Genomic DNA, 13,229 nt, shown 5'->3' with positions numbered 1-13,229 from the left:
CAATATTCTGAATGCTGTGTTATAAGGATATCTTACTGCAGGACAATGAGGAATAATAGGAGTATTCACTCATTCAGTATGAAATAATTACACACAAAATATTAAGTCAGCTTTTCCAATATCCTATCATTGCATGTTCAGACTTTACAAAGTGAGCAAATCATACCTGCCATGATGAAATGGATAAGGAATGAGTAGGAATGAGACACAGGTTTCATAAAAATGTGTAGAAAGAATAGTTCTGGTGAGGCGTACGTACTGCCTGTACAGCTCCATCCCTCTGCCCGTCTCGGTTTCTGCCACTGCTGCTCTACAATGAATGAGGTCCTGTGGATGCATAGTCATGAGCACAGCTGTCCACAATGTGTGTCCCCACAAGGAATACAATATTCACACATCCTTCTCCACGCATCTCTCTTGCTCACGCATGTGATGACGTTTGCTTGCACTAGTAATGTACTTGCCAAGGTTTAACCTGGACGCACGCTGCTCTCTCCTCCTGATGGCAGGGGATCTGAGAGCTGGAGTTCATGGATTTGTTGACAGAGGCCAGGTTTTCCCTTATGTGCCAGACAGTGGTGCTACAGCATGTTTCTGCCACTAGCATTTTTGCAAAGATCGTCTCCTTGCAGAACATATGTTAATTCCAACAGCCTCCACTTACAACTAAAACTCCACCAGTTTACAGAACTCTAAGGCTTCAGAGAGGGCATGTCAGTGCTCCTTCCCTGAGCATCCAGCGCTGTAAATGCTGCTTGAGCAGATCGTCCAGCGTGTGCACAGATTTTATACAAACATTGTTCTGTGCAGCAGTTTGCCTGCCTCTTTCTAATATACTTTCTATTATCTTCCTTTTTGTATTTCCTACTCAACAGCAAAGAGAAAGCATATTTATGACAACTGTGTCCTGTGTGCCAGTATGCATGTACACATCCTGACAAGACGATAAGGCAGTTGACTCAATGTAGCATATACTAAAAGAATCAGGCACCTAAAGAGAAGATCACCATCTATAACCACAAGAGAGCGAAAAGTAAAGTGATGCACAGAAGTGTAACAGGAAAAAAACCAGCATTAAGAGAAGGAAACAGCATACAAGGGGAAATTCCTGTCAGTCAGCACCATTAGATGGTGAAATAGATACCCAGGCACAGAAACGTAAACCCAAAAAATTTTAAATGAAACTTTATATGTCGCTTCATTTAAAAAATGTACTTAGGCGTATAGACAGCACAACACAAATGTCTATGATTATAATATTTAAATATGCAGTTTTGATCACCTAGTGGCACACAAGTGAAGGGCGTGATGGGAAACAGACCTTCAGAACCAGAGCCAGGAGGACCACCACTCTGTGACTCCCCCTCTGTGTCGTACACCTCCTGCTGTGTCACTAGGCTGGCTCATGTTCTGGAGAACCACCTTTATGATTAACCTCAGTCTCCTTCCTGGAGCCCCTGACCTAACTCGCCGTGGCATAAAGCAAGCCGGCCCGTGAAGACTGCGCAGCACAGCGGGGATGTAGGCGCTGCGGCAGAGGTCCCAGCACTCCTTGCCTCCTGCAAACCCGTAGTGCCCCTGTCCTGGGCACTCCTGTTTCCTGGGATGGTGAGCTACACAGGGCACGCTGCTCACAGACACAAGAGGTTGGTGTCCCCTCCGTCCAGCTCCCCCAGATACCTGACAAAACACCCTGGGCATCTGGTGAGCCAACCAACACCTCCGGACCAGCTGTCCCCATCACAGCCAGTAACACCCAAGTCTACTATCTATCTTTAACAACTGTATAGTTGCTCCTTGCACAGTTATATATCTGAGCATGTAAAGATGAAGCCTACTTGTATCAGTAGATACCAGCCGCTGAATTTTTGCTACATTAAGTAGTGTTGATCACTACAGATATTTGCAGCAGCACATAACTTGCAAGTTACAGCTGCCTTTAGTTGCAACACTGTATTAATAACATTTGCAGGCTAACTCAGATTAATACTATTCGTGTTACAGTGTATTTGCATCGAGCCAGAAGGGATTTCAGGAGAATTGTATGGGTCACTAAAATAAGAAACGGTGTACCTCTCATGAGGCACAGCTTACAGCTTCACAAGACTACTGGGGAGGTGAAGGTCAGCCTCCAGTCTTCTAAGGGACTAGAGGCCACATCCTCACAAGGGTATTTGTGTATTGCCTCATTAATTTCACTATTTGCTGCACAGCCATTCCTCACATAAGAGGTGGAAAGTTAAACTTCCTACCAGGTACAACTACCTATACCTACTGTCTCAGCCAACAAGTGATTGGTTGTACTTCTCTGCTATGATTTAATTGCATCTGTAATTGTATACGTGCTTGACAACTTCCTTCGATCTTCTCAGGCTTTTGTTTAAACCAGTCAAGGCTGTAAAGTACTGCTTACACTTTACATAAAAGTTGATTTCAGGACAGTTCACTTTAATCTGTTCTTGGCTCTGAGTACTGATTAGGCCCCAAGCAAAGAACAGAAATATGTTTCTCAGCTGTAAAACCATTGAAGAAACTTGCATTTGCTAAGGGAAAAATATAAAAATGTGTAATAAAGCTTCCAGACTTGGTATTTTCTATGTATCAAGGCAATTGCCTTAAAGGCAGTTTCTGTTATCACAGCTGCCAAAGCTGTTTATTCTCTTAGGTCCTCAGTGTGACTTTTCTCATAGTCCTAGAGCTGACACCAGTTGAGTGCAAGTTAAGTAGAAAAACAGGCTGCACAGCAACTCCTGTATCTGCAAGAAGGAATACTCGCAGAGGTTTCAGGCCCCTGTAGTTTTTGCTTCAGCCTAAACTCTGGTGATGTTGCCATCCTACAAACCCTCACAACATAGTGCTACATACCTTCTGTAGAAGGGAGCGTATTCCAGGAATGCTGGAGCTGCATTTGAACTTCCCCTATCAGGAACAATGAAACCAAGAGCAAGCAGCTTCCCAGAAACTGCAACTGCTCAAGATACCCAATGTAGAAATGACCACTTTTCAGCAAGTGCTACTGTCAATCAGTGCAAGCCAGGCTAGAGGAAATGTAATTCTGATAACTGAGTATTTTTAGTGTCTATAGAGGAAGCAAGTAGTTTAGCTTTCTTGCTCTGTGCAGGAGGAATCATTTCTATGCCATTTTAATGTCAAGTGCTACAGCATACATACAGATCATGCACAGAAATGGGGAGGGGGGGATATTCTCCCTTTTAACATAGAATCAAATCAGCCCACCCATATTAACTTTCCATGACAGGACCTTTAAAAAAAGGCCACACCATCCTTAAATTGTTTTGGACTTAATTTGGAGATGTCATGCAATTACATTTTACAAAATTGGCTTGTGGAGTGACAGCTTCTATTGTTACAGCATATGGCAATCAGAGCAGCTTGTGGCAGATGTGATGTTTATTCACTATTAGCTAGTTTTAGATTTAACAATGTCTTTCTAATCAAAGCAAATGTGAGATGTATTTGACATCTACAGCATTTTGTCGCCCTCCCCCTCCCAATCACATTTAAGCTGCTTCTGTCAAGTGGGAACACTGTAGCTCTGAATGAGTCTTACCAAGTTATATTTAAGAACTAATGATGCAATTTACTAGAGGTTTCTATTCCAAAAATCTATGTTTCTAACAAGTATTGTGTTCCTTCAGTAGACTACAAAGACCACCTATTACAATAAGTGAGCTCATTAAGCATGCAGCTCCTCAGTCTTGCAAGCTGTTGCGATAAGCAGCTGTTGCAAGAGGGTGAAAGGTTGAATTATCAACTTGGACAGCACAGCTCTTCACTCAGCTGGCCCAGAGAGAAAGTATTTGAGCAATAGCTCCATTACTGTGGGCTATACCTTTGACTACAGCACACAAGCAAAACATCAGTGGCATTTTGAGTGACATGCTTCCCCACCCAGTAAGCAAGACACTCCCAGGTATTAATTGTCAAAAGATTTATTATGAAAGCTTCAATAGCAGCAAATAGTTCAATAAAAATTATTGCATTATTAAACCAGTTCTGCAGAGTGACCCAAGAGGACTGTTGAGGTCTGTCTGCTTTGGAGTCTCTATATTTGTCTTAGTAACCAGTCCCTAGTAGTCCATCAAATATTGAAACTTTCTTCTCTGTTTTAGACAGCATCAACAGTTCCTAATTTCCTTGAGTTACTCTGTCCAGTCCTCCTGGAAAGTTTTGGCCCACTTCCCCCAACTTTCTCTCTGCCTTCTGAAACAGCTCCACTTGACCAGGAAACTTGCAATACTTCTTTCAGTTCCATGGTATGTCAGCCTCTCCACGGTTGCAGCCTACTGAGGCTCACTGGTGAGGCGAGCTGTTCTTTCTCCTCAGTAAGAACGCACTGCATGCCAGTCTGAGTGACTTTAATCCAGTCTCTTGACCAGGCTAATCCATGGAATCAGCAGCTTGTTGCACACTTCGGTGAACCCATGCCACGTTGAGAATGTAACAAAAGTTTCAGCCTCCCCAAAGTACTGGTCACCATCACTCAGGCAGGGTGATGGTTGGTACCCAGTCATTGACATTTCGGCTTTCTTCACAAAACGAGTTCAGTGTTTCAAGAGCTGGGTCCTTCCAGCCATCTTCACTTGGGTTCTGCCAGAAAGAAAAAAGTTGCACACCATGAGTGCTGCCTGCCAGCTGAAGTAATCACAATATTTACAGAAGCACTGGCTTAGGAAACAAGGCATTTTCAGGTGGTTTCTGTCCTGACACAAACCAGGAAGCAGAACTGTTACCCTTGTGGGCAGCAGCAATCCACAGTTACAAGAACTGTAGCCTACTACTACTACTCAGCTGACTCGTTGTACAGTGTGTGCCAAGCCTCCTTTCTCTGCCCAGAAGAGGATTTGACTACCAACGGGAGATGGGGCCGCCCTAAAAGGCTCTAATTGTTCCATGCAGAGACTGGTAGCATAAACACAGTAGCAGAGGACAGCACATGGAGCACCACTCACCCACAGGACACTCACCGTGATGACGATGCAGTGGAGGTCCCGCGGCTCCCCAGACTCCTCATTGGGCCCCACGATGGCAGCCAGCTTGGCGACATCAGTCACCCGCACAATGTCAATGTCATTCTCGCAACAGAAGGCCTGGATCAGGGTGAAGTGGATCTGCAGAGCAATATCCCCCTCGTCCTCCTCGTCCGTGGCCAGCACGCAGAAAGCAACGTTGTCGGGATCGCTGCAAGAGGGGAGCGGTGCATTGAGCCTCGCGGTCGGCGCCGCCCGGCCCCGAAGCCCCCGCGCCCCGCCGGGCGGTCCCCCGTCCCCCGCCCGCCGTACTTACACATTCATCAGCTTGGCCGACTCGTAGACGCCGGCGGTGAGGCAGCCGCGGCGCTGCGCCGACACCAGCAGCTTGTGGAGGGCCTTGCCGGCGCCGTGCATCCTGCGGGCCGGGAGAGGACAGAGTCAGCGCGGCGCCGCAACCGTCCCCAACGGCCACCCTGCTTCCCTCGTCCCCCACCACAGCCCCCCGCCCGCCCCAGCCGCCGCTCAGACCTACCAGTTCTGACCCGCAGGCATAGGCTCCTGTCCGTGGCTCTCCTCCAGAGTCATAGCAGCGTGTCCCCACAGCGCGGCGGCGGCTCCAAGCGGCGGCTCCAAGCGGCGGCTCCCAGCGGCGGCTCCGGATGCCGGCCACCACGCACTCCCCGAGCGCTCTGAGGGAGCAGCCCGCATGCCGCCGAATTTATAGCCCACGCGGCTGCGGCGCCGGCAGCTGGCAGCGCCTCCTGGGTTCCCATTGGCCGGCGGGGGAGAAAGGGGGGGCATTATTATGCTAATCGGCGCGCGCCGGCGAGGAAAGGAGGGGGAGCAGAAGGAGCGGGCGGCTCGTGCCTGGAGGCCACGTGGGGAGGGAGAGGGGTGGGGGCGGGGCGCAGGCACACGCCGCTCCGCTCCGCTCCGCCCCACCGGAGGCAGCGGTGCCGGTGGCGGGCTGCGCTCTGCCTGCGCGCTGCCTGCGCTCTGCCTGCTCGCCGAGCGCGAGCTGGGCTGTGGTCAGCTGCTGTCGCTCCCCGTCCCGGTAGGTTTAGCCAGTGGAAAGGACCGGGGCGATTTCTGTCCGTGGCTCGGAACTGTAAATGCAAATGGTGCAGCAAAAATCATAGAAAAAAAGTTTTTATCGATACGATTTCAGTAAGCGCAGGTGCCAAGTCCTGCTCCCGGGAAGGGATGGCCCTTGCAGCCACTCGGGGTGGGGAGCAGCTGTGTGGAAAAGACTGTGGGACCATGGTGGGCAGCAAGCTGGGCATGGCCAGCAGCGGCCCTGGCTGCAATGAAGACCCACCATGTCCTGGGCTGCATGCACAGGAGCATGGCCAGTCGGTCGAGGGAGGTGATAATCCCCCTCTGCTCAGCACTCGTGAGACAACAGCTATGTAGTTTGTCCGGTTTTGGCACCCCCGGTAGAGGAAACACATCAATAACTGGAGCAGGTTTAGATGGGGGCACTGAGGGCACCGAGGTGTCCAGGGCTGCAGCACTGTCCTGCCCTGCAGGCTGGGGGACCAGGGCTGGCTCAGCCTGGAGAAGGCACAGTTTGGGGGGGGGGGCAAACAGCAGCTCCCCAAAACCTGTGGGGCTGTCATCGAGAAGACAGGGCCAGGGTCTACACAGCAGTGCTGAGCAGGGAGACGAGAGACAATGGGCATAAGTTGAATCGAGAGCCTCAGACAGGATGTAAGGAAAACCCTTTTACCCCCGAGGACAGTCAGGCAGCAGAGCAGGCTGCCCAGGGAGGCTGTGCAGGCTCCGTCCTTGCAGGGCTGCAAACCCCAGTGGGGCAAAGCCCTGAGAGACCTGGTCTGAGCTCCCCAGTGACCCTGCTGCAAGCAGGAGAGCTCCTGAGGTCCCTTCTGGGCTGCATTGTCCTATGATCCTATCATTTTAATATTTTTTTTCCCAGAAAATAGGGATTTTTTTTCAGTTGAGCTTTATTAGAAGTAGATCTAATTTGGATAGTAAAGTGAGTTCGAGAGTATCCTTTAACATTAATTCAGTGTGAAATGTGTCTGATTGCTGAACTCGGATCTGAACCTGTTTGTCAGCAAACCAAGCAATAGTAAAACAAATTTTCCCACTGTGGATGAGTATGGTCTGAATATTAAAGGATCAATCACTTCCCAAGTCCTTTCAGTCTCTGACATCTCAACTTAGGCTGCTAGTTGGTATTTGTCCACCGAGTAAACGCTTCAGACCAGCACCAAGTCATTTCATAGAGGGTGTGGAGAGCCACCTTGAGGTAGACCTATGTCTGTTGCAAACCTGCGCCGGACCGAGTCCAGCAGGTTGCAGAGACCGAGCTGTGCAACCTGTCACCCTCGCTGCTCCCCCGCCTCCGGTCACATCGTCCCCTCTCAGATCTGTTTAAACCCAGGACTTGGGGATGTCCTTTCCAGTACTTCACTGGGAGTCCTACATCAAGCACGGCTCATCTGTCACTCTGTGTACAGTGTACACTGTCTGCTCAGCAGTTTCAGCCTCTTTGAGCACCATAATTTCAAGTGCCCCTCAAGGTGAGCCACTTCAATGTCTTGCTGTATTTCCGCTTCCAGTTGTTTCTAGTTAATGTCCTTGGCATTACTACTGATGACAGCATTGGACCCTGCAGTAATCCCTGCAGTAAGCTTCCATTTTAAACCGATGACAACAGCAGGGTCTGTCAGACACATCCAAGCTCTCTGAGAACATTCTCGGGTGATACCTACAGAGCTCTCGGGACTGGGGAGACAACTCTGTTGTAACCACCAATTCTCAAGCCTAATGTCCCTTTTCACCCTACTAATGTGCAAAGGCATTCTTGATTTGTGAAGCCGTGCCAGTGACTGGGCACACTCCATTTGCTTGAGCAGGGCATAAATTCTTAGTTTGCTTTCTTTAAAAATTATGTAAGAAGTTTTCAGGAAGTTATCTCCCAGTCTGTACTCATGAAATGGAAATTGTCTGCACTTGTTGGAATGAGCATAGTGTACGTAGCATGTACCGTTCATTCTCAAAAGGTAAAAATCCTTCATATGTCTGCCTCTTTTTTTTCCTCTAAATATATAAATGGGGAGGAATGCAGAAGAGCAGCATACATCTCTTAGAAGTATTGAAGGGCCTGTTTCTGATGTACTATAGTTTCAGTGTACAATGAAACTGAAAAATCCAGGACTGACTCAGAGCTTTGAAAGATGCTGATATTAACTATGACTTCAATGAGTTTCCCATTACAGTGGAAATTAAAGTTACCTAAAATGGATCAAAATCAGCAGGCCAAAGTAACTCGTAGTGGATAACACTGCGTAGTAGTAGTATAACTTATATAAGTACCTAAATAATAAACTGATGTATGGAACCATATTAACACATTAATCCTTTCACATGGAAGCTGCCAATCTTGCCTTAATGACACAGCACCCTGGAGTCAGAGCTTCTTGTTATCACACTTTTCAGTTTGCCCCATTATTCCTGGGTCTCCTAGCACAGATGGTGCTGAAGGCCACAAAGCATTACCAGACACCTGATACAGCTTATTTTGAACCACAGTGTCCTCCAACGCAGAAGAGGAGGTGCAGGAAGGACAGCTGTGCCTGCCTCAGGTTCTGTCCCTGTTTTGAAGGCGACAGCTCCACAGACATGTTACCTTTGATGTCTAATAAGCAAACCGAACGTAAGTGGAGGTCGAGCTCAACTGCTTGCTTTCTTGGTATTTTCCTCATGTGTTTTTAATACAAATTTGAAAGAAAGGAAAGAAAAAGGAAAAGAAAAAAAAAGAAATGAGATATTCTTTCTGTTTTTCAGCATTCCTGCCCATGAACAGCAGAGTAAGGGTGCTTACTGAATGTTTCCATCTGAAAGTGGAAGTTACACCCTCCATTGCCACAGGACATTTGAGCACACTTAAGCATACTTAAGTGTCCTCAATATGCTTATGTGCCAACTACTGAACAACAAAATTCACTTCTGTAAACGCAGCTCAGTATAATCTACACATTTGATGGAAAAAATGGGGGGCACCAGACCTCTGGAGGATCAGCTGTTGAGTGCTTGAAGCCATCCTGTAGATTGAGGTGGCAACATCACATAGCAACAGTACTTAGACATAAATAAGTAGATTTTGCCATTATATTTGACAGCGATCGTATAATGCCTGTGCCACTTATGCATGAAGCTCAACTGCAAGCCCCCTTTTTTTTTTTTAACTGGCTCCTTTAGCACACGACCAAACGCTTCAGCAAAACATGATGCTGCGTTCACAGTAAAGCTGTGACCTCTGGTGGACATCTACAGTATTGCTGCTACAAAAACCCATTAACAGCCCTCTGGCAAACGGGACCTACATTTGGTTCCTGGTTTTGTATCCTTAACGTTTTTAGTGAAAATTTAGGAAAAAAAAAAAGTAGACATTAGTGTTTCCTACATGAAGAAAACCCCAAAACCAGCCCCCTAATCTTATGAAAAGCCAGATGCAGAGGGAAATAAAAGTATATTCAATTGCAACAAAGGCAAGGAACCGAGAGGAACATCACAGATAAAACTGGAGACAGATTACACCCCTGTACAGCTGGTAACAAACACGATTTTGTCATTTTGTGAGGAAAGCAATAATATATCTCCAACTGAAGAGCAGCAGACACAGACGCCACCATTTGGCCTAAGTGAGAGGAGACTCCAGCCTTCCATGTCAGAAAAGGCATGCAAGCAGTGGTAGCAGCCAGCCCAGCCATGGGGCTCTCACATTTCCCCGACCTGCCTGGTGCTTTCCTGGCTCGTGCTGCATTCCTGGACTTCCCATCAGAAAGACCCTTTTTACCAAGATATACCAGCCCTTTCAGTTTAGATGGAGTATCCCCAAGCTCAACTCTTTCTCCTCTTTCTCCTCATCCCATTCCAGTCCTCCATCCAGTGCTTCGCCTGTTTTCCTCACCCAGCAAGCTTCCTTCTCCAGATATGGCATCCCGCACAATAAAAATCAAACCAAAAAACTCTGTACATAACCTAGAAGTTTTAGGAGGCAGACCTGTAGTCCCAGCATCCTCTACAAATCCTCCGGCTATGATCAAGTTGGTTTTGTGTTTCCCTCAGACCAACAGGTCACCCGGTCTTTGTATTATTTCCTTCTACTGAACCTGACACAGATGCTGCTGATCCTGTGCCTAGTAAACCAGACAGCTCGTGCTGTTCATACACCTTGTTCTGTGGCACTTCTGCCAAGACCAAACATCCACGATCTGTAGGCAGCAGGGACATTTAACTTTCTGAGAAAGCAGTGAAGTAAGACTTTTTGCAGCATCTTCTTTTTCTAAAAAAAAAAAACCAAAAAAACCCCAACCAACCAACCAAAAAAACCCCCAAAAAACTGCCTATTACAAGTCTCAGCTGAAAATGATGCTGTGGGAATAGAAGAAGTATTCATCTGAATTGTTTTACTGTTTTGTTTAACAAATTGAGTATTCCCACAAATATAACTGAAGTGCTATAGGATGGACAACACTTAATTGGCTGCATAGACCTGATTATTACAGAATGCAGTGCAAATGAGCAGAGAGTCCTCATTTCTGTTATCTTCTCAGGAGATAACAGGGAAAAAAAAGGCCCTAAAAAGGGCCTAAAAAGGGCAAAAGCACCTCTTGCATTAATTTTGGTTGTTTGAGTTTTTGTGCCGACAATGGCACACTGTATCAAGTAGCCAAATGAGTTTGTTTGTAAGTGTTGCTGAATTCACACTGGTAGTGCATTTTCCCTGCTGCAGATCCTATTCTTAAAGCAAGAAACTAGAAATGTCGATCTAATAATAGAGAAACATCTTTCTAATAATAGATGAATGTTTCTCTCCTGTTTTAAGAAAGAAAGAGAAAAAAATTGCTTTAGAAGTTTTACAAGGATGGCTATTTTTAGTCAACTCTTTATACAGGTGGGAGGTTGAAAGAATTAATTTTGAAAATACAGACTTGGAGCCGGTGAGAGCTCTCATAGAGGAACAGCCAAGGCATGGGGAAAAATACTGCACCAAACAACTACTCTGCCTTGTGTTGCTTCAATAGATGGCAGCCCCTACCTGGTAATGTAGATGGATATGGCTATCTACGACACCTTGTAATTTGGCATCAGCTAAAAGCATCAGCCAGCCAATGCAACTGAGTGTTTGGGATCAGGACACAAGTGGCCATCCTTGAAACTGGCTGTTTGAAAAGGCTCCTTCTTACCTCAAAACACAGTGCTATTTTCCCCAGCAGGTTTGCTTTCATTGGCACACTTAAACGGAAGTATTCTGCAAGTTCAAGCACTTTTTCCTCTTCACAAATGATTTATTTACACAGCTGCTGAGATTCCTGTACTGCATTTATCTAGTCATGTGATGCCTCAATTAAAGATAGTCACATGTAGAATCATAGAATGGTTTGGTTTGGAAGGGACCTCAAAGATCATCTAGTTCCAACCCCCTGCCATGGGCAGGGACACCCTCCACTAGAGCAGGTTGCCCAAAGCCCCATCCAACCTGGTCTTAAACACTTCCAGGGAGGGGGCATCCACAGCTTCTCTGGGCAACCTGTTCCAGTGCCTCACTGCCCTCACAGTAAAGAATTTCTTCCTAACATCTAATCTAAATCGACCCTCCTTCAGCATAAACCCATTACCCCTACACTCTCTGATAAACAGTCCCTCACCATCTTTCCTGTAGGCCCCTTCAGGTACTGGAAGGCCACAATTAGATCTCCCCGGAGCCTTCTCTTCTCCAGGCTGAACAATCCCAACTCTCTCAGCCTGTCCTCATAGGAGAGGTGCTCCAGCCCTCTGATCAGCTTCGTGGCCCTCCTCTGGACTCGCTCCAACAGCTCAATGTCTCTCCTGTACTGGGGCCCCCAGAGCTGGACGCAGTACTCCAGGTGGGGTCTCACAAGAGCAGAGTAGAGGGGCAGGATCACCTCCCTCGACCTGCTGGTCACACTTCTTTTGATGCAGCCCAGGACACGGTTGGCTTTCTGGGCTGCAAGCGCACACTGCTGGCTCATGTTGAGCTTCTCATCAATCAACACCCCCAAGTCCTTCTCCTTGGGGCTGCTCTCAATCCATTCCTCACCCAGCCTATAGCTGTGCTTGGGATTGTGCTGACCCATGTGCAGGACCTTGCACTTGACCTTGTTGAACTTCATGCGGTTTGCACGGGCCCACCTCTCTAGCCTGTCAAGGTCCCTCTGGATGGCATCCCTTCCCTCCAGCGTGTCGACCACACCACACAGCTTGGTGTCATCAGCAAACTTGCTGAGGTTTCACTCGATCCCACTGTCCATGTCGCCACCAAAGATGTTGAACAGTGCCGGTCCCAGTACCGACCCCTGAGGAACGTCACTTGTCACTGTTCTCTACTTGGACATTGAGCCGTTGACCACAACTCTTTGAGTGTGACCATCCAGCCAATTCCTTATCCACCGTGTGGTCCATCCATCGAATCCATGTCTCTCCAATTTAGAGACAAGGATGTCGTGCAGGACAGTGTCAAATGCCTTGCACAAGTCCAGGTAGATGACGTCAGCTGCCCTTCCCTTTATCCACCAACGCTGTAACCCCATCACAGAAGGCCACCAAATTTGTCAGGCATGATTTGCCCCTAGTGAAGACATGTTGGCTGTCACCAATCACCTCCTTATTTTCCACGTGCCTGAGCATAGTCTCCAGGAGGGTCTGCTCCATAATCTTGCCAGGCACAGAGGTGAGACTGACCGGCCTGTAGTTCCCTGAGTCTTCCTTTTTACCCTTCTTAAAAATGGGGGTTTTGTTCCCCCTCTTCCAGTTGGTGGGAACTTTGCTGGACTGCCAGGACTTCTCAAATATGATGGAGAGTGGCCTGGCCACTTCATCCGCCAGTTCCCTCAAGACTCGTGGATGCAACTCATCAGGTCCCATATAATATTTTCAACATAATATTGCATATTTGGGTTTCATATTTTAAACAAAAGATACATCCCTTGCCCATCTCTGTTCACCAAGAGTGACTGATAGAGTTACAGAGAGAAAAAGTTTTTCTTTTCATGCTTATCTTCAACATGATAGTACTACACCAAGTTGTGCTCCTGAGAGACTCCCCCTAGTGTGCATCTCAAAAAAAAAAAAAGGCAAAAAATCAATAAACCTGCATTGCCCGTTCTGTATTTAGACTGTGGTGAGCTGCAAGTGTGCAAAGAATATGTGTCTAGGATGGCCAGCTCCACCCTCTCCCCAAAC

The 13,229-nt window shown here is 47.3% G+C and overlaps 1 protein-coding gene and 1 long non-coding RNA gene across 4 annotated transcripts in view; both read right to left on the bottom strand.

Annotated features, from left to right (window-relative positions):
- The window catches only part of LOC129199715 (uncharacterized), a 35,221-nt gene extending 34,895 nt beyond the window's left edge, over window positions 1-326 (bottom strand). For both annotated transcript variants that reach the window (XR_008574724.1, XR_008574723.1), the window contains exon 1: window positions 167-326. This is a non-coding gene — a long non-coding RNA (uncharacterized LOC129199715). The remainder of the gene's footprint in view (window positions 1-166) is intronic.
- A 3,611-nt stretch (window positions 327-3,937) lies between these two features.
- On the bottom strand, window positions 3,938-5,612 carry GADD45G (growth arrest and DNA damage inducible gamma). Of its 2 annotated transcripts, XM_054810608.1 has the most exons (4): window positions 5,527-5,612; window positions 5,308-5,409; window positions 4,989-5,202; window positions 3,938-4,611 (listed from the first exon to the last, which is right to left on the bottom strand). In XM_054810608.1, the coding sequence occupies exons 1-4, from the start codon at window positions 5,577-5,579 to the stop codon at window positions 4,501-4,503; spliced, it is 480 nt and encodes a 159-aa protein (XP_054666583.1). In that variant the 5' UTR covers window positions 5,580-5,612; the 3' UTR covers window positions 3,938-4,500. The 2 variants fall into 2 exon arrangements, with proteins under 2 accessions (XP_054666583.1, XP_054666582.1); XM_054810607.1 differs by having other exon boundaries at window positions 3,938-5,202.
- Between the last annotated feature and the right edge of the window lie 7,617 nt (window positions 5,613-13,229).

This window comes from Grus americana, chromosome Z (genome assembly GCF_028858705.1).
Source record: "Grus americana isolate bGruAme1 chromosome Z, bGruAme1.mat, whole genome shotgun sequence".
Classification (NCBI taxonomy): domain Eukaryota; kingdom Metazoa; phylum Chordata; class Aves; order Gruiformes; family Gruidae; genus Grus; species Grus americana.
This window is presented reverse-complemented; position numbering and strand designations above follow the sequence as displayed.